At 38.3% G+C, this 21,444-nt stretch overlaps 1 protein-coding gene across 1 annotated transcript in view; it reads left to right on the forward strand.

Annotated features, from left to right (window-relative positions):
- LOC128657507 (probable cation-transporting ATPase 13A4) overlaps nt 1-21,444 on the forward strand; it is a 252,157-nt gene that overhangs the window by 183,114 nt on the left and 47,599 nt on the right. Inside the window, exons 24-27 of the mRNA XM_053711874.1 lie at nt 7,417-7,513; nt 8,272-8,344; nt 19,961-20,135; nt 20,247-20,419. Of these exons, the coding sequence (XP_053567849.1) occupies nt 7,417-7,513; nt 8,272-8,344; nt 19,961-20,135; nt 20,247-20,419 (518 nt within the window). The remainder of the gene's footprint in view (nt 1-7,416; nt 7,514-8,271; nt 8,345-19,960; nt 20,136-20,246; nt 20,420-21,444) is intronic.

Below are 21,444 nucleotides of genomic sequence, written 5' to 3' on the forward strand. Positions count from 1 at the left end.
ATTCGTTCTTTATTAAAAGAGGTGTTGATTGCATTAGATATGGAGGAGACTAGTCCTCTTGATATTAAAACCAGTAAATGTTTAAATTCGGTTTTTAAACCTCATGTAGTTATTCCAGAGGTTTTTCCAGTTCCTGATGCTATTTCAGATGTAATTTCTAGGGAATGGAATAGTCTGGGTACTTCATTTACTCCTTCTCCAAGGTTTAAGAAACTGTACCCTTTGCCGACTGATAGATTGGAGTTTTGGGAAAAGATCCCCAAAGTTGATGGGGCTATCTCTACTCTTGCTAAGCGTACTACTATTCCTACGGCAGATAGTACTTCTTTTAAAGATCCTTTAGATAGGAAGCTTGAGTCTTATCTAAGGAAGGCTTATTTATGTTCAGGTCATCTTCTTAGGCCTGCTATTTCTTTGGCTGATGTTGCTGCGGCTTCAACTTTTTGGTTGGAAACTTTAGCGCAACAAGTAACAAGATCCTAATGTGTATAGCATTGTTAAGCTAATTCAACATGCTAATAATTTCATTTGTGATGCCATTTTTGATATCATTAGAGTTGATGTCAGGTATATGTCTTTAGCTATTTTAGCTAGAAGAGCTTTATGGCTTAAATCTTGGAATGCGGATATGACTTCTAAGTCAACGTTGCTATCTCTTTCTTTCCAAAGTAATAAATTATTTGGTTCTCAGTTGGATTCTATAATTTCAACTGTCACTGGGGGGAAGGGAGCTTTTTTGCCTCAGGATAAAAAATCTAAGGGTAAATTTAGGGCTGCTAACCGTTTTCGTTCCTTTCGTCAGAATAAGGAACAGAAACCTGACCCTTCCCCTAAAGGAATGGTTTCCAATTGGAAGCCTTCTCCAGTCTGGAATAAATCCAAGCCTTTTAGAAAACCAAAATCAGCCCCCAAGTCCGCATGAAGGTGCGGCCCTCATTCCAGCGCAGCTGGTAGGGGGCAGACTACAATTTTTCAAGGATGTTTGGATCAATTTAATCCAAAATCATTGGATTGAGAACATTGTTTCTCAAGGGTACAGAATAGGTTTCAAGGTAAGACCACCTGTGAGAAGTTTCTTTCTCTCACGCATTCCAGTGAACCCAGTAAAGGCTCAGGCTTTCCTGACGTGTGTTTCAGACCTGGAGTTTTCCGGGGTAATTGTGCCAGTTCCATATCTGGAACGGGGTCTGGGGTTTTATTCAAATATGTTCATTGTCCCAAAGAAAGAGAATTCTTTCAGACCAGTTCTGGATCTAAAAATTTTGAATCGTTATGTAAGAATACCAACATTCAAAATGGTGACTATAAGGACTATTCTGCCTTTTGTTCAGCAAGGGCATTAAATCTTCACAATAGACTTACAGGATGCTTATCTTCATATTCCGATTCATCCAGATCACTTTCAGTTCCTGAGATTCTCTTTTCTAGACAAGCATTACCAATTTGTTGCTCTTCCTTTTGGCCTAGCAACAGCTCCAAGGATCTTTTCAAAGGTTCTTGGTGCCCTACTCTCTGTAATCAGAGAGCGGGGTATTGCGGTGTTTCCTTATTTGGACGATATCTTGGTACTTGCTCAGTTTTTACATTCTGCAGAATCTCACACAAATCAACTAGTGTTGTTTCTTCAAAATCATGGTTGGAGGATCAATTTACCAAAAGTTCCTTGTTTCCTCAGACAAGGGTAACCTTTTTAGGATTCCAAATAGATTCAGTATCCATGACTTTGTCTCTAACAGACAAAAGACGTCTGAAATTGGTTTCAGTTTGTCAGAACCTTCAGTCTCAGTCATTCCCTTCAGTAGCTATGTGCATGGAGGTTTTAGGTCTCATGACTGCAGCATCAGACACGATCCTCTTTGCTCGTTTTAACATGAGACCTCTTCAGCTTTGTATGCTGAGCCAATGGTGCAGGGATTATACAAAGATATCACAATTAATATCCTTAAATCCCAATGTTCGACTATCTCTGACTTGGTGATTAGATCACCATCGTCTAGTTCAAAAGGCCTCTTTTGCTCGTCCAACCTGGACTGTGATCTCAACAAATGCGAGTCTTTCAGGTTGGGGAGCTGTCTGGGGATCTCTGACAGTGCAGGGGGTTTGGAAATCTCAAGAGGCGAGATTACCAATCAATATTTTAGAACTCCGTGCGATTCTCAGAACTCTTCAGTTTTGGCCTCTTCTGAAGAGAGAACCGTTTATTTGTTTTCAGACAGACAATGTCACAACCGTGGTGTATGTCAATCTTCAAGGTGGGACTCACAGTCCTCAGGCTATGAAAGAAGTATCTCGGATACTTGCATGGGCAGAATCCAGCTCCTGTCTAATCTCTGCGGTCTATATCCCAGGTATAGACAATTGGGAAGCGGATTATCTCAGTCGCCAGTCTTTACATCTGGGAAAATGGTCTCTTCACCCAGATGTGTTTCTTCAGATTGTTCAGATGTGGGGGCTTCCAGAAATAGATCTGATGGCTTCTCATCTAAACAGGAAACTTCCCAGGTATCTGTCCAGGTCCAGGGATCCTCAGGCGGAAGCAGTGGATGCGTTGTCACTTCCTTGGAATTATCAACCTGCTTATATCTTTCTGCCTCTAGTTCTTCTTCCAAGAGTGATTTCCAAAATCATAATGCAGCGTTCATTTGTACTGCTGGTGGCTCCAGCATGGCCTCACAGGTTTTGGTATGCGGATCTTATTCGGATGTCCAGTTGCCAACCTTGGCCACTTCCGTTAAGGTCAGACCTTCTATCTCAAGGTCCATTTTTCCATCAGGATCTCAAATCATTAAATTTGAAGGTATGGAGATTGAACGCTTAGTGCTTAGTCATAGAGGTTTCTCTGACTCAGTGATTAATACTATGTTGCAGGCTCGCAAATCTGTGTCTAGAAAGATTTATTACTGAGTTTGGAAGACTTACATTTCATGGTGTTCTTCTCATAAATTCTCTTGGCATGCTTTTAGAATTCCTAGAATTTTACAGTTCTTCAGGATGGTTTGGATAAGGGTTTTTGTCTGCAAGTTCTTTGAAATGACAAATCTCTGCTCTTTCTGTTCTGTTTCACAGAAAAATTGCTAATCTTCCTGACATTCATTGTTTTGTTCAAGCTTTGGTTCGTATCAAAGCCTGTCATTAAGCCAATTTCTTCTCCTTGGAGTCTTAATTTGGTTTTGAAGGCTTTACAGGCTCCTCCATTTGAGCCTATGCATTCTTTGGACATTAAACGACTTTCTTGGAAAGTGTTGTTCCTTTTGGCCATCTCTTCTGCTAGAAGAGTTTCTGAATTATCTGCTCTTTCTTGTGAGTCTCCTTTTCTGATTTTTCATCAGGATAAGGTGGTTTTGCGGACTTCATTTAAATTTTTACCTAAAGTTGTGAATTCTAACAACATTAGTAGAGAAATTGTTGCCCCTTCGTTGTGTCCTAATCCTAAGAATTCTTTGGAAAGATCTTTACATTCTTTGGACGTGGTAAGAGCTTTGAAATATTATGTTGAAGCTACTAAAGATTTCAGAAAGACTTCTAGTCTATTTGTTATCTTTTCTGGTGCTAGGAAAGGTCAGAAGGCTTCTGCCATTTCTTTGGGGCCTTGGTTAAAGCTTTTGATTCATCATGCTTATTTGGAGTCGGGTAAATCCCTGCCTCAGAGGATTACGGCTCATTCTACTAGGTCAGTTTCTCCTTCCTGGGCTTTTAAGAATGAAGCTTCTGTTGATCAGATTTGCAAAGCAGCAACTTGGTCTTCTTTGCATACTTTTACTAAATTCTACCATTTTGATGTTTTCTCTTCTTCAAAAGCAGTTTTTGGTAGAAAAGTTCTTCAGGCAGCTGTTTCAGTTTGATTCTTCTGCTTATATTTTCAGATTTTTTCATTATAAAGATTAAAACTTTTGATTTGGGTTGTGGATTGATTTTTCAGCGGAATTGGCTGTCTTTATTTTTATCCCTCCCTCTCTAGTGACTCTTGCGTGGAGTGCCACATCGTATTTGCTATCCCATACGTCACTATCTCATGGACTCTTGCCAATTACATGAAAGAAAACATAATTTATGTAAGAACTTACCTGATAAATTAATTTCTTTCATATTGGCAAGAGTCCATGAGGCCCACCCTTTTTTGTGGTGGTTATGATTTTTTTGTGTAAAGCACAATTATTCCAATTCCTTGTTGATGCTTTCGCTCCTTTCTTATCACCCCACTTCTTGGCTATTCATTAAACTGAATTGTGGGTGTGGTGGGGGGGTGTATTTATAGGCATTTTGAGGTTTGGGAAACTTTGCCCCTCCTGGAAGGAATGTATATCCCATACATCACTAGCTCATGGACTCTTGCCAATATGAAAGAAATTAATTTATCAGTTAAGTTCTTACATAAATTATGTTTTTTGTTTTTTTTACATGAAATAACTGAAACAAAATATATATTTTACATAAAAATTCCAGTTTTTTTGTGATTGACATTTTCTATTGAAATACCAGATTAAAATTCCTAAACATCTGATCAGCAAAATGATAATTGAACCTTTCTATTAAGTATTATTATTATCCATTATTTGTAAAGCGTCAACAGATCCCTCAGCGCTAAAACTCTTGTATTAAACATAAAAACTCCATCATCTACACACACCTGCTCCTGCACATAACCACCTCTAACACACAAGTCTGGGGTTTTGGAAACATTTCCCTTTCTACCAGCATCACTGTGGGGGCTGCCCATATTATTAATTAAGCTATTGATACTTTTTGGTTCTGAATGAACCTTAATTTTCTGCTAATTGCAAAACCTTTAAACGTAACCCTTTTCTTGTGCAGTACTATGTTTTGAAATAAAAATATTACCGGCTATGATACATCTTGCTAGTGTTTATTTATGTATTTGATTAACATTATTCTAAGCCAGCCTTCTGAATTTTTCCATTAAAAATGATGAAGATGGGGAGGAGCTAACTCTTGAAGCGGCAGGATGCGTCTTGATGAAGCTCCTGAACAAAATAGACAAAATTTAACTATTTGGGATTAGTGAGAAAAAATTTGATGCAACAAATGCTTTCCTGAAGGAAGCAGAAACATAACTTATACTTTGATTGTAGTTTGGAAGTGGAAATTTGACGGCTATCCTGACCTATGCTCTTCAAGAACGCCACATGCAATTCTGGGCCTTGCTTATTCTCTATGAACCTTATGGTGGCGGCCGCTGCATAAATAACGAAGACTACTAGCTATATTTAACCCACTCGCCTCTTGTTCACTGCGAGGACATACCGTGGAGGTTGACATGTGCGATCTAACTAGTTTATGTGACCTACTGGATGCCTTTCAAGCCGTAATGGAAGACACGATCAAGATGGCGTTTCGGCCCCTGGTTGGTCCTACTCTGACGCTGGATCCTCAGCCTAATACTATTCTACCGAAGCAGGTCGGTGACAGCGCTATGAGACCCCGGCGCTTGCTGCCTACCTCTAGTACAGCACACACTGAACCGAAGCTGAGCCGCTTTGCAACAGAGGAGATGAGGAGGCCAGTGGATACTGGCTGCGATTATGGAACTCATACCAGAAGCGACGGGAAGGCCTTTACTGATATGGAGGAAATCTGCGGCAAGGGCAGAGCAACAGGAGACAGGACAACAATGCGACACCAGACAGCTGAGAATCCGATATATACAGGGATCGCAAATAGGTACCTCTTGACAGTATATGGGTGCATTATCCCGGACTACCTGTGCAACATGATGTTTTCTGTGACCTGGTGGCCGTCTGACGATGGGACACTGCTGGGGGCTGATACCTATGGTCCGGTGGATAGTGGGACTATGGACAAATCCCCAAAGGCTGGGGTTGGATGAACCCTTGAGATATGACACTGGCAAACACGAACTAAGCAAGTTGCCGGTGCCTTGATTAATGCTGCTCGAAACTGTTTATATCTTTCTTATGGACAGCATGCTTGGACTGTTGTTATCTGGTAGTAAGTTAAAAGCTTGTAGTTCCATGAGCAAATGCTTTATTTTTGTTCATTGATATTCTTGCTTTGATAATGTATTAGGCATTAGAGCTTTTGTTAAAAATAAGACCAGACTATAGATAGATATCTTATCAGCACATACATTTTAGATATGCATTAGGTATCTTTGGTTTTTGAGCGCTATATAAGACTTAGAGTTGAATATACCCACCACTTTTTTAGGCAGATAGCTGCTATCTATGAATATTTATAGTTTTAGGGGAAACCAAAGCCCATCACATATTATAGTTGGATGTCGTTTCCTCTGTCTGTGGCCGAGGCGGGGGAACGCGTCTTGGATAACAGTTGTTCCCAGATTGGTGGGTACATGCTACACTTTGATAACGCTCATCTCTTAATTAGTCTGTATTTATACAAGGTTTACTAATATGCAAGTTGCATTAGATGTGCATAACTCTATTTAGAATACTTCTATTACCTAGCTAACTCTATTTTGATATAGGTCCTTTAGACACATTGAGATTCTACCTTTTCAATTTGCTATGTCCCCTAATCCCTTTGCACTTAGACATATACCAGTAATACCCAAGTATATACAAGTGGATTTAATAAGGCTATATTTTATTATACCTACTTTGAGTTATCTCTGCGTATTTTTCACTTAGTTTGTTACTGAAAGAATATAAGATTGTACATATATTGGGGTCTAAACTCTGCTTTATCAAATGTATGTGTCACGCTCTCTCTGAGGAATTTGGTCCCTAATATGATCCATTGAGCCTTTGCTAAAGATCCTACAAGTTTTAAGTGAATGCGCAGTATATTTAGTTGTTTAGATTACTGCGCCATTTGATATGCCATCTATCTTGTACATTATCATTTTGCCTCAGGAGATATACTGTTTCCCAGCGTCCCTAATACAATGGAAATATATACGATATTCTAGTGGACGTGCCTTAGAGTGTCAGGTACTGGCGAGGTCATACAAAAAACTATATATTTCTATTCACTGGTAAAGGGTGATTAGTAAGACAGACCTCTTTTGTAGGTCCTGAGGAGTAAACTTGTCACACGCCCTTTATAGTATGCTTCGTTCCTCCCCCCTACCACTCTGCTTACTGGTTAAGCGTAAGGGCACAGACCCTATTCGAAACTCCCAATACTGTTTATATATGCCTATTACTAGTGATATTTGAAATGTTCCCCTTTCCCTTTAAAATGAGGTGCTACTATTTCAGGCTGCATTGATATATTTACAGTATGATCATACTACATGTGAACTTGATTCTTTGATTTGGTTATTCATAATTCTCTGTTCTGACATCTAAGTATGAAGATGTATATATTTTTTCTTGTGTATTTTGTTTGCATTAAACCTCAATAAACAAAAAAAAAAAAAAAATGATGAAGATAATCTGGTTAATATATTTGTTTATTTTACTTTCTTTGCAGGGAGGGAAGAAATTGCCTTGTTACATCATTCTGTATGTTTAAGTATGTTGCAATGTATGCAATGATTGAATTAATATGCTTGATGCTTCTGTTTTGGGTAAGGCTTTGACACACATCCTTTTATTGCTTTAAAATAAACTTTGCAACACTAATAGATTGTTGTGATTTCACTTTTATACGTTATTTCACACCAAGTAATTATTGTGCTGCTAGCAAGTTTTCAGGTTAATCAAGTAACACTGCCAACCAGCCCTTCCTTCTTTATAATTATACAACTCTTTTGAATTTAGCATACCATATGTCTATAGAATTTATTTTCAATTATTTGTATTATATATTCCCACACCTGCTGTGATTCTACCTCAAAAGTCCACTCCGCACTCTACTACTCCTGTCTCTGCACTCTACTACATCTGTCTCTGCATGCTACTACTTCTGTCTCTGCACTCTACTACTCCTGTCTCTACACTCTACTACTCCTGTCTTTGCATTCATAAAGCTCCTTTCTCTGCACTCGTAAAACTCCTGTCTCTGCACTCTACTACTCCTGTCTCTGCAGTCTACTACTCCTGAGTCCTGCCTCGTAACAGTTAAAGGGACATGTCCCTTTAAGCTACAGGCTTGGTCTGTGGTCCTCCAAATTTAAATCATTAATCTCTGACTTTCTTTATCTAGCATTTTAAAGGCATTTTTTTAATGTTCCAGCATTATAGACAGTGACTCATTATTATTACTTACACAAAACTTTGTTTTTAAGTTCTTGATATTACAATACACAACATATGTAGTTTATAATATGGTGCATCGTGTAAACATTTAGTTATAATGTTTGCTTTAATAATTCAATTTCTTCAGAGAAGAACCTATCTGGGAGTTCGTCATTATCTTTTGCAGGATGTAGCTATCACTATCACAGTTGCACTAACAAGTAAGTGACTTCACAGAAAGATGAATCAATACATATGAAAACATTTGATCTATTATAGGATAGTGACAACCTTTAATACAGTGGGAAATATAGCAGCTTTTGTTTTTTGTCTTCTTGTGCATGGGAACATTTTTAAAACTATTATGAAATGCTTGTTTGTACATAATTGCTGCTGCAATGTAAACAAATAATATGGACAGCTGTACTGGTGGAAAGTGACAAGCCTCTACACCAGTGTTAACCAGTTAATTTCGTCGACTAAAACTAGACTAAAATGAGAATAAAACTAAAGAAATTATGATGACTAAAATACGACTAAAACTAAAATGGCATTTTAGTCAAAAGACTATGAGGCATATTTACTAAAGGTCTTGCGGACCTGATCCGACAATGCGGATCAGGTCCGCAAGACCTCGCTGAATGCGGAGAGCAAGAGCTGCTGGTGCAACGTCGCCCCCTGCAGACTCGCTGCCAATGGGCCGCCAGCAGGGGGTGTCAACGGGTTGAATTCCGGTGATTCCTGCTCAGAGCAGATGGACAGGGTTATGGAGCAGCAGTCTTTGTGACCACTGCTTCATAACTGCTGTTTCTGGCCCACAAGCTCCATAGGAAGCTTGATAAATGGGACCCTATGACTAAAACTAAATCAAAATTTGCTGTCAAAATTAACACTTAATGCAAGGTGCTATAATCAATTTATCCATTTCTAATCACTGCTCTTTTGTAAAATTTCCGAAACTTGGTTTTATTTAATTTTAAGATAAAGACATCGGGCGCAATCCGATATACGGCGCAGGTTTCGGCTCAAGCGTGGAAACCTGCGCCGTCCGTAGTTTCAGCTCGCACAGCGAGCTATCTCATTTTTGGAGTCGCCAGTGACTTACGGCACTTTAGAAACTGCCGCCGCATAAAAAAACTTACTAAAGTATACAATCTGCCGTTACTGTCTAACACGCCTCCCAAAAATAACCCGACACGTATACCTCTCTATCCGCAATGCCCCCTCTCACTCCTAACAATAAATATATTAACCCCTAAACCGCCGCTCCCGGACCCCGCCGTCAGCTACATTAACTATATTACCCCGTAATGTGAGCCCCCTACCCCGCCGATACCTACATTAACTATATTACCCCCTAATATGATCCCCCTACACTGCCACCACCTATTTTAACTATATTACCCCCTAATGTGAGCCCCCTACCCCCCCGCCACCTATATTAACTATATTACCCCCTAATATGAGCCCCCTACCCCCCTGCCACCTTTTTTAACTACATTACCCCCTAACCTATATTAAAATGATTAACCCCTAATCTAATCCCCCTACACCGCCGCCACCTATATTAAATATATTAACCCCTAATCTGACCCCCCTACACCGCCGCCACCTATATTAACTATATTAACCCTAATTACCGTATTGTGCCGCATATAGGCCGCATCTGATTATAGGCCGCACCATTAAAGTTTGGGTGCCATTTTGAAGAAATAAAAAAATATAAAGAAAACACACACAATGTGCAAGCAATGAGTCCCAATGCAGGGTGTCAGCTCCCAGGGGATCCTTTTACACTTCCCCAAGAGTATAGAAAAAAGAAAAACAAGGAAAGATGCTGCACTCAATAGTAATTTCAAATGTGAAAAAAAACTTTATTCAGCCATTAAAGCTGTAATGGCTGAATGAAGACTTTTTTTCACATTTGAAATTACCAGTACTAAGGAGTACAGCATCTTTCCTTTTTTTTTATTTTAACATATTAAAGCTGCAATTTTGTATGTACTGGTACATTTTTAGCAGGTACGATGTGATGGGGATAAAAGCACTTTCTTACCTGACAATATCAGTAGCAAAACGGACTCATATGGGACATTGTGTGCTCCACTCACTTCCTCCCTCCTCATTCATAAGCCCAAGCTCCAAGTTACACTGTGCTCAGTACATTATTACACAGCATTACCACATCTTTACACACCTTCACAGTGGTGGCTCCTGCATATGAGCGTCCTGCTCATTATCCAAACCAATTACCTTTGCAAAATGTTGCAAAACTATCCAACTCAGGCGGACTACAATCCCCATAAGGCCACAGGGTGCACCGGAAGTTCGGCTGTACTGCGCAAGTACAAATTTGCTGATAAACACCCGATTATAGGCCGCGCCCCGCATATAGGCCGCACTGCACATTTAAAGCTACAAATCAAGGGAAAAAAGTGCGGCCTATATGCGGAACAATACGGTATATTAGGGTTAATATAGTTATTATATATATTATTAATATAGTTAATAATTAATTTACCGCTAGATTTGGAGTTTTGTCGGTAACGACCCGAAAAACTAACGCCGGCTTTTTTCTGGCCGCACCATAAAAATAACTCTGGTATTGAGAGTCCACATAAAGTCTGCGTTAGGCTCCAAAAAAGGAGCGTAGAGCATTTTTAACGCAGCTTCAACTCTCGATACCAGAGTTGCTTACGGACGCGGCCAGCCTCAAAAACGTGCTCGTGCACGATTCCCCCATAGGAAACAATGGGGCTGTTTGAGCTGAAAAAAAAACAAACACCTGCAAAAAAGCCGCGTTCAGCTCCTAACGCAGCCCCATTGTTTGCTATGCGGTAACCCTTCCTACGTCTGCACTTAACACTCTAACATGTACCCCGAGTCTAAACACCCCTAACCTTACACTTATTAACCCCTAATCTGCCGCCCCCGCTATCGCTGACCCCTGCATATTATTATTAACCCCTAATCTGCCGCTCCGTAAACCGCCGCTACTTACATTATCCCTATGTACCCCTAATCTGCTGCCCTAACATCGCCGACCCCTATATTATATTTATTAACCCCTAATTTGCCCCTCACAACGTCGCCTCCACCTGCCTACACTTATTAACCCCTAATCTGCCGACCGGACCTGATCGCTACTATAATAAAGTTATTAACCCCTAATCCGCATCACTAATCCTATCATAAATAGTATTAACCCCTAATCTGCCCTCCCTAACATCGCCGACACCTAACTTCAATTATTAACCCCTAATCTGCCGACCGAATCACGCCGCTATTCTAATAAATGTATTAACCCCTAAAGCTAAGTCTAACCCTAATACTAACACCCCCCTAAGTTAAATATAATTTAAATCTAACAAAATTAATTAACTCTTATTAAATAAATTATTCCTATTTAAAGCTAAATACTTACCTGTAAAATAAATCCTAATATAGCTACAATATAAATTATAATTATATTATAGCTATTTTAGGATTTATATTTATTTTACAGGTAACTTTGTATTTATTTTAACCAGGTACAATAGTTATTAAATAGTTAAGAACTATTTAATAGCTAAAATAGTTAAAATAATTACAAATTTACCTGTAAAAGAAATCCTAACCTAAGTTACAAATAAACCTAACACTAGACTATCAATAAATTAATTAAATAAACTACCTACAATTACCTACAATTAACCTAACACTACACTATCAATAAATTAATTAAATACAATTGCTACAAATAAATACAATTAAATAAACTAGCTAAAGTACAAAAAATAAAAAAGAACTAAGTTACAAAAAATAAAAAAATATTTACAAACATAAGAAAAATATTACAACAATTTTAAACTAATTACACCTACTCTACTCGGTGGTCGTCTTTCAGCCTTTCTTACCTTGGCCATGTCTCTGAGTATTGCACACCTTGTGCTTTTGGGCACTCCAGTGATGTTGAAGTTTTGAAATATGGCCAAACTGGTGGCAAGTGGCATCTTGGCAGCTGCACGCTTGACTTTTCTCAGTTCATGGGCAGTTATTTTGCGCCTTGGTTTTTCCACACGCTTCTTGCGACCCTGTTGACTATTTTGAATGAAACGCTTGATTGTTCGATGATCACGCTTCAGAAGCTTTGCAATTTTAAGAGTGCTGCATCCCTCTGCAAGATATCTCACTATTTTTGACTTTTCTGAGCCTGTCAAGTCCTTCTTTTGACCCATTTTGCCAAAGGAAAGGAAGTTGCCTAATAATTATGCACACCTGATATAGGGTGTTGATGTCATTAGACCACACCCCTTCTCATTACAGAGATGCACATCACCTAATATGCTTAATTGGTAGTAGGCTTTCGAGCCTATACAGCTTGGAGTAAGACAACATGCATAAAGAGGATGATGTGGTCAAAATACTCATTTGCCTAATAATTCTGCACTCCCTGTATATTAGCCCTATCTAACTCTAACACCCCTAACTTAATTATTATTGAAATAAATCTAAATAATATTAATATTATTAACTAAAATGTTCCTATTTAAAACTAGATACTTACCTATAAAATAAACCCTGAGATAGCTACAATATAATAAATAATTACATTGTAGCTATTTTATGGTTTATATTTATTTTACAGGTAACTTGGTATTTATTTTAACTAGGTACAATAGCTATTAAATAGTTAATAACTATTTAATAGCTACCTAGTTAAAATAATTACCAATTTACCTGTAAAATAAATCCTAACCTAAGTTACAAAAACACCTACACTATCAATAAATTCATTAAATAAACTACAATTATCTAAACTAAAATATAATTAAATACACTAAACTAAATTACAAAAAACCCCCACTAAATTACAAAAAATAAAAAAATTACAAGAATTTTAAGCTAATAACACCTAATCTAAGCCCCCTAATAAAATAACAAAGCCCCCCAAAATAAAAAAAATGTCCCTACCCTAAGCTAAATTACAAAAAGTAATCAGCTCTATTACCAGCCCTTAAAAGGGCCTTTTGTGAGGCATTGCCCCAAAGTAATCAGCTCTTTTACCTGTAAAAAAAAAAACAACCCCCCATTACAACCCACCACCCACACACCCCTACTCTAAAACCCACCCTATCCCCCCTTAAAAAAACCTAAGTCTAACCCCCAAGTGGTCCTTACCTGTCCTGAAGACCAGCGGAGAAGGTCCTGTTCCAGGCGGAGAAGTCTTCTTCCAGGAACCAGCCGGTGCGGAGCGGAGGAGTTGAAGACCGATGACCGCGGAGCTGAAGACCGGCGATGCAGGAACTGAAGATCGGCGAAGCTGGAACTGAAGACCGGAGCCATGGAGCGTGGAGGATCCTCTTCATACGATCGCCGCCGTACACTGATTAGGAATTCAAGGTACGCAATTAAAAATGGCGTCCCTTGAATTCCTATTGGCTGATTTGAGCCTTCAAATTCAAATCAGCCAATCGGATGAGAGCTACTTTAATTCTATTGGCTGATTTGAATAGGCAAATGGCTTAAAATGATAATAAATACAAGTTGTATACTGTACTGTAAATTTCTGTATACATTATACTACAGCATAACAGGACAGTGGCCTAGGCAACATTTGCACCTTACTGTACTGTATTCTCAAAGCATAAACTGATAGGGCTGCATAATCTGTTGGAGCATTATAAAAAAAACCAATAATAACAACGGATATTCTACAAACATTTAAATTCATTCTGTTTTATCACAGTTTAACTATAAAATAAACATATAAGCAGTATATTCCACTATGTGCCTATAGTCTAACTATATGTGTACAAGTTGTATGTTTTGTGATTTGAGTAACAGTTAAACCAAACTATGGTGCAGAAATTAAATTAACTAGATATATATAGATAATATATACTGTATATATGACCCCACATTGCCAAGTAATTCTGCAAACCACCTTTCCCTCATACATAAGACACAGTCCACATGCAGCTAATTAGATAACAACTTTTTAACATTATCAAATCATCGGCAATAAATAAAAACCCCAACATCAGTTCATGCTTTTCTTTACCAAAATGTGTCTCACTCCAGTTGCTAAACGCACGCCCCATAATTAATTCTCTCCCTAACACGAGGTACCCACTCTCATAAGACAAGGTGTAAAGCCCAGTGCAAGCAACGGACACAGCTTCAACAACCTCTGCCCAACATCTGCATAAACTTGGGAGGGCGGCCTAGCACTTGTCATCCCCATCTTGATCCAGACAATAAGGTGGCTTCACTTCTGACTAGGGGTTTAGAAACTCCACTGCACAAAAAGCCTTACTGACCCCTCTATTCCTTCTAAGTGGAGTCAAATAACCCCTTTTTCCATGTCTGTCATCCAGGCGTTTCCTTTGGCTTTGTTTACTATATGAGTTTAATAATAATTAAGGTGATACTGACAAGTCATAAAGCTAATGACCTGTACATTTTACAGATTAACCATTAGAATATTAGTATATTGAAGGGATGCATTAATGTTTCAATAATATTTGAAAACTAAACTGACACGTTAATTCTAAACAGACTTAGGATGTAAAGTCACATTTATTTACTTATGTTTTTGTTTGCATTCTATTAAAAGATTCTTCATTTAAAAAAAATGATAGCCATTCAAATTTAAAAATGTGTTTCCCCTCTTGTGTTTTAAATAACTTGTTATACCTACTGCATGGTATTAAATGCATGAAAATGTATGCCTTTGTGTTTATAGCTGTTTTTACTCATTAAACCATCACCTATTGTTCTTCAGAAGATGCCCATAAAAATGAGCTGAACCCGCAAGTAAAGCAGGCCTGCTAATGTCACCTAGGTTAGATTTAGGTAATTATGGCTTTGGGTGTTGAATGAGCACAGCCAGCTATTTCACATGAAAAAAAAAATCTGTTCATCATATAGAAGTTTTTGTTATCATGCCATATATGTTTGTTAATCATATTTATGTTTCAATAAAAAGAAATTAAAAAAAAAAAACTTTCTCTCCCCATACACCCCTGTGAGATCAATCAGTGCCATTGGCCTCTAGTTATCAAGCCGTCAACTGCAAATACGCTGGAATTCCGCAGCGTATTTGTGGCGAGCCTGATTTGCCTTAGTTATCAAACCCTACAGACCGGCAAAAGTAGAATACTGTATAGTGACGTAGCATACAATCCGCTGGACTCAGTACGACACAGATCGATGCTTACATCACTACAGATGTTCCAAACGCAAGTTTGGCACTATCTGACTACTTTTGGAAGTTATCAAATTCCTACCAGGTACGCTCAGCACTTTTCCGGCCCAGCGTACCTGGTTTTCAATCTGCCGCCCTGGAGGCGGCGGATGCCATAGGAATCAATGGGAGTCTGAAAGCAGCAAAAGCTTATGTTCGCTGCTGTCCGATATCCTATTGATTTCTATGGGAAATGTCTACACCTAACACCCTAACATGTACCCTGAGTCTAAACACCCCTAATCTGCCCCCCCTACACTGCCGCCACTAAATAAAGTGTTTAACCCCTAAACTGCCGCTCCTGGAGCCCACCGTCACCTACATTATACTTATTAACCCCTAATCTGCCCCCCCATACTGCCACAACTCTAATAAATGTATTAACCCCTAAACCGCCGCTCCCAGAGCTCACCGCAACTCTAATAAAGTGTTTAACCCCTAATCTGCCGCCCCCTACACCGCCACCACCTACATTATATTTATTAACCCCTAATTTGCCCCCTACACCGCCACCACTTACCTACATTTATTAACCCCTAATCTGCCGCCCCCAACGTCGCCGCCACTATATTAAATTTATTAACCCCTAAACCTAAGTCTAACCCTAACAGCCAGTAACGTAAATATAATTTAAATAAATCTAAATAAAATTACTGTCATTAAATAAATTATTGCTATTTAAAACTAAATACTTACCTGTAAAATAAACCCTAAGCTAGCTACAATATAACTAATAGTTACATTGTAGCTAGCTTAGGATTTATTTTTATTTTACAGGCAACTTTGTTTTTTTTTTTAACTAGGTACAATAGTTATTAAATAGTTATTAACTATTTAATAACTTCCTAGTTAAAATAAATACAAATATACCTGTAAAATAAAACCTAACCTAAATTACAATTACACCTAACACTACACTATAATTAAATAAATTCCCTAAACTAAATACAATTAAATACAATTAAAAACAATTATCTAAAGTACAAAAAAAACTAAATTACAGAAAATAATAAAATGATTACAATTTTTTTAAACTAATTACACCTAATCTAATACCCCTAACAAAATAAAAAAAAAAAACAAAATAATAAAAAGCCCTACCCTATACTAAATTACAAATAGCCCTTAAAAGGGCCTTTTGTGGGGCATTGCCCCAAAGTAATCAGCTCTATTACCTGTAAAAAAAAGTACAATACCCCCCAACATTAAAATCCACCACCCACACACCCAACCCTACTCTAAAACCCACCCAATCCCCCCTTAAAAAAAACTAACACTAACCCCTTGAAGATCACCATACCTTGAGACATCTTCACCCAACCGGGCCGAAGTCCTCCACGAAGCCGGCAGAAGTGGTCCTCTAGACGGGCAGAAGTCTTCATGCCGAAGTCCTCCACGAAGCCGGCAGAAGTGGTCCTCCAGACAGGCAGAAGTCTTCATCCAAGCCGGGAAGAAGTGGTCCTCCAGAAGGGCAGAAGTCTTTATCCAGATGGCATCTTCTATCTTCATCCATCCGGAGCGGGTCCATCTTCAAGACATCCGACACGGAACATCCTTCCAGGCTGACGACTACCCGACGAATGAATATTCCTTTAAATGACGTCATCCAAGATGGCGTCCCTTGAATTCCGATTGGCTGATAGAACTCTATCAGCCAATTGGAATTCAGGTAGGAAACATCCTATTGGCTGATGCAATCAGTTAATAGGATTGCACTTGCATTCTATTGGCTGTTCCAATCAGCCAATAGAATGCAAGCTCAATCCTATTGGCTGATTGCATCAATATAAATATTCATTCGTCGGGTAGTCGTCGGCCTGGAAGGATGCTCCGCATCGGATGTCTTGAAGATGGACCCGCTCTGCTCCGGATGGATGAAGATAGAAGATGCCGTCTGGATGAAGACTTCTGCCAGTCTGGAGGACCTCTTCTGCCCGGCTTTGTTGAGGACTTCGGCCCGGTTGGGTGAAGACGTCTCAAGGTAGGGTGATCTTCAGGGGGTTAGTGTTAGGTTTTTTAAGGGGGGATTGGGTGGGTTTTAGAGTAGGGTTGGGTGTGTGGGTGGTGGGTTTTAATGTTGGGAGGTATTGTATTTTTTTTTACAGGTAAAAGAGCTGATTACTTTGGGTCAATGCCCCGCAAAAAGCCCTTTGTAATTTAGTATAGGGTAGGGATTTTTATTATTTTGGGGGGCTTTTTTATTTTAATAGGGGGATTAGATTAGGTGTAATTAGTTTAAAATGTAATTATTTTATTATTTTCTGTAATTTAGTGTTTGTTTTTTGTACTTTAGTTAATTTTATTTAATTGAAATTAATTTATTTTAATTTAGGTAATTAATTTAATTATAGTGTAGTGTTAGGTGTAATTGTAACTTAGGTTAGGTTTTATTTTACAGGTACTTTTATATTTATTTTAACTAGGAAGTTATTAAATAGTTAATAACTATTTAATAACTATTGTACCTAGTTAAAATTAATACAAACTTGCCTGTAAAATAAAAATAAATCCTAAAATACAATTTTACTATTAGTTATATTGTAGCTATCTCAGGGTTTATTTTATAGGTAAGTATTTAGTTTTAAATAGGTATAATTTATTTAATGATAGGAATATTTATTTAGATTAATTTAAATGATATTTAAGTTAGGGGGTGTTAGAGTTAGGGTTAGACTTAGGTTTAGGGGTTAATAAATTTAATATAGTGGCGGCGACAATGGGGGCAGCAGATTAGGGGCTAATAAATTTAATGTAGGTGGCGGCAGTGTAGGGGGGGCAGATTATGGGTTAATAAATGTAATTTAGTTGGCGGCAGGGTCTGTGAGCAGCGGTTTTGGGGCTAAACACTTAATTAGTTGCGGCGGAATCCGGGAGTTGCGGTTTAGGGGTTAAACATTTTATTTAGTTGCGGCGGGGTCCGGGAGCGGCGATTTAGGGGTTAATACATATAATGTAGGTGGCGTGGGCTCCGGGAGCGGCGGTTTAGGGGTTAATAACTTTATTTAGGTGCGGTGGGCTCCGGGAGTGGCGGTTTAGGGGGTAAACAGTATAGTATAGTGTGGGTGCTTAGTGACAGTATACCAAGAAAGCTGCGAATAAGCCGAAAAGCAGCGAGATCGATGACTGTTAGTTAACAACAGTCTGCTGCTCATCGCTCCGTACTTGGTACGCAGCTTTTTGACAGCTTTCTTGATAATTTTGGAGAATGTATTCAGGTCCGCGGCAGCAATGTTAGGCGATCTTAGGCGAGCGTATTGGTGCCAGCGAATGCAGGTAAGTTGACAGGTTGATAAATAGAGGCCATTGTCTCCAGTTAACATAGCTTTTCTACAGAGAAAATGTTTATTACTCACATTTTCAGTGTTGATGGGGATACAACATAGCAAAGTAGCTATTTTTAATAACAAATGAAGGTGCAGGAGCTGTTTGCAAACAATTAAATACATTCCAGCAGGTAAAATGGACCATTAGGAAAACATTAAGGGCCAGATTACAAGTGGAGCACTAACTATCACGGGGGTTTGCACACATCGGTATTTCGCTCGTCAAAGTTAACACGCGTCGGGTTAGCGTGTCCTCAGAGCTATGGTTGACTTTCGCGAAACAAAAAAGTGTCACAAACATGCATTTCAGCCCTTTGCAGTTAAGACGATGAAAACATGTAAAAACATATTGATGCAATACTCTTGTTTGATAAAGTGTTATACTGTGCATTTACTGTCAATATTTTACATTCCAATGTTCTACACATAGCGGAATATGTTCTATGTAATATTAAATAGATATTCCTATATATATTTGTGCAAACAAAATCAGATATATGTAGAAATATTTATTTATAAATAAATAGTTCATATTCTTCTATGCGAAGAACATTGGAATGTGAGATATTCATATTTTCATGTTGGGTTAGTACACTTGAGAATATGTGATCAGGTTGCATGCGAGTAGGGTGTTAGGTTTTTTTCAGCTTTTTGCTCCGGGAGTATAGGTTATTGCTCACAATATTCTATGTTCTTCTTTTTACGAGCATCGGGTTAGCGCTCAAGCAAATACAGTTTACTTTCCATTCATACTACGAGCACAAGCCGACGGGCGGAAAAACCTTACTTACTTCTAGCAGAGTTAATGATCGAGTGGGAGCGTTAAATAGCGTTCCACTTGTAATCTGGCCCTAAAGCGGAGAAAAATTTAAGAGTACAATGTCCCTTTAAATGTCCAATTCATTCTGATCAAAGTACTATCACAATCCACTGTTTACTTTTAAATCAACAAAATCTATAAATTGAGTGTGAATTCTATTTTGAATGTGATATTTCATAGAAATATGGAATTATGTGGTTGAATATTGTATTCTGTATAATATTTGACTTTCAATTTAAATGTCACATTTATCATAAGATTTCCCATTTGACACAAATATCACCTGTGATAGTAAATAACATAAACTATTTGTTTACATAAATATTGTCACATTAGGCCTATAAAGAATGGTAAACAAACCTCAAAGGGGGCAATTAGTAAAATGAAATAGAATATAAAAAAAAAATTGTGGACTGAGAAATGTGAATACTAAAAATAGGTTTCTAATGTTTTTTTTATCTTTCAGTGAGCTTAACTGGTCCAGCCAAAAAGCTTGCTCCTTACAGACCATCCGGACAGCTTATTTCACCACCTCTTTTATTGTCAATGGTTTTAAACTTTATTTTCAGTCTGATTGTTCAAACCATTGGTTTTACACTTGTCCAGAAACAGTCGTGGTATAATGAATCTGATGTACTGAGGTAAAATTATAATTTTCTTGTAGTTTTTGTTCTTTCTCACAGACTATTAGAAATCTATTTTATCACAGTATACAATAATGTTTAAACCTTACCCTTTTTTTTTTTTTGCAGTGGCTGCCTTTCATCAAACAGCAGTGAAAGCAATAATACTATACATAAGGAAGCATCCTTAAATCAAAATTTTGAAACCACTACTTTGTGGTTTATAAGTGGAATTAACCTAATTGTAGTAGAATTTGTGTTCTGCAAGGGAGGCCCTTTTAGAAGACCAATATATACTAATTGTGAGTATAATAATAAAATATTCATGTACAACCTACAAGAATTATCTCTGCAGTATATTCTAAAGCAACATTTTGGCAATTTAACTTTTGTGCAATTTCTTTTTTTTTTTTAATTATTATTTAAAAAAAAATACTTAGGCCTATATTTTACAATAGTGACTCCATATGTGTGGTGTTATCCAGCTTCTCTTACTATTATTTAAATAAAACATGACATGTGTGTGTCTCTAAATCAGCTCAATATGGCCTAGATTTAGAGTTTGGCGGTAGCTGTGAAAACCAGCGTTAGAGGCTCCTAACGCTGGTTTTAGGCTATCGCCGGTATCTGGAGTCAGTCAGGAAAGGGTCTAACGCTCACTTTTCAGCCGCGACTTTTCCATACCGCAGATCCCCTTACGTCAATTGCGTATCCTATCTTTTCAATGGGATCTTTCTAACTCCGGTATTTAGAGTCGTGTCTGAAGTGAGCGTCAGAAATCTAACAACAAAACTCCAGCCGCAGAAAAAAGTCAGTAGTTAAGAGCTTTCTGGGCTAACGCCGGTTCATAAAGCTCTTAACTACTGTGCTCTAAAGTACACTAACAGCCATAAACTACCTATGTACCCCTAAACCGAGGTCCCCCCACATCGCTGCCACTCGATTAAATTTTTTTAACCCCTAATCTGCCGACCGCCACCTACGTTATACTTATGTACCCCTAATCTGCTGCCCCTAACACCGCCGACCCCTATATTATATTTATTAACCCCTAACCTGCCCCCCACAACGTCGCCGCCAGCTACCTACAATAATTAACCCCTAATCTGCCGACCGCCACCTACGTTATACTTATGTACCCCTAATCTGCTGCCCCTAACACCGCCGACCCCTATATTATATTTATTAACCCCTAATCTGCCCCCCACAACGTCGCCTCCACCTGCCTACACTTTTTAACCCCTAATCTGCCGAGCGGACCGCACCGCTATTATAATAAAGTTATTAACCCCTAATCCGCCTCACTAACCCTATTATAAATAGTATT

The sequence above is a fragment of the Bombina bombina genome, chromosome 4 (genome assembly GCF_027579735.1).
Source record: "Bombina bombina isolate aBomBom1 chromosome 4, aBomBom1.pri, whole genome shotgun sequence".
NCBI classification, from domain to species: domain Eukaryota; kingdom Metazoa; phylum Chordata; class Amphibia; order Anura; family Bombinatoridae; genus Bombina; species Bombina bombina.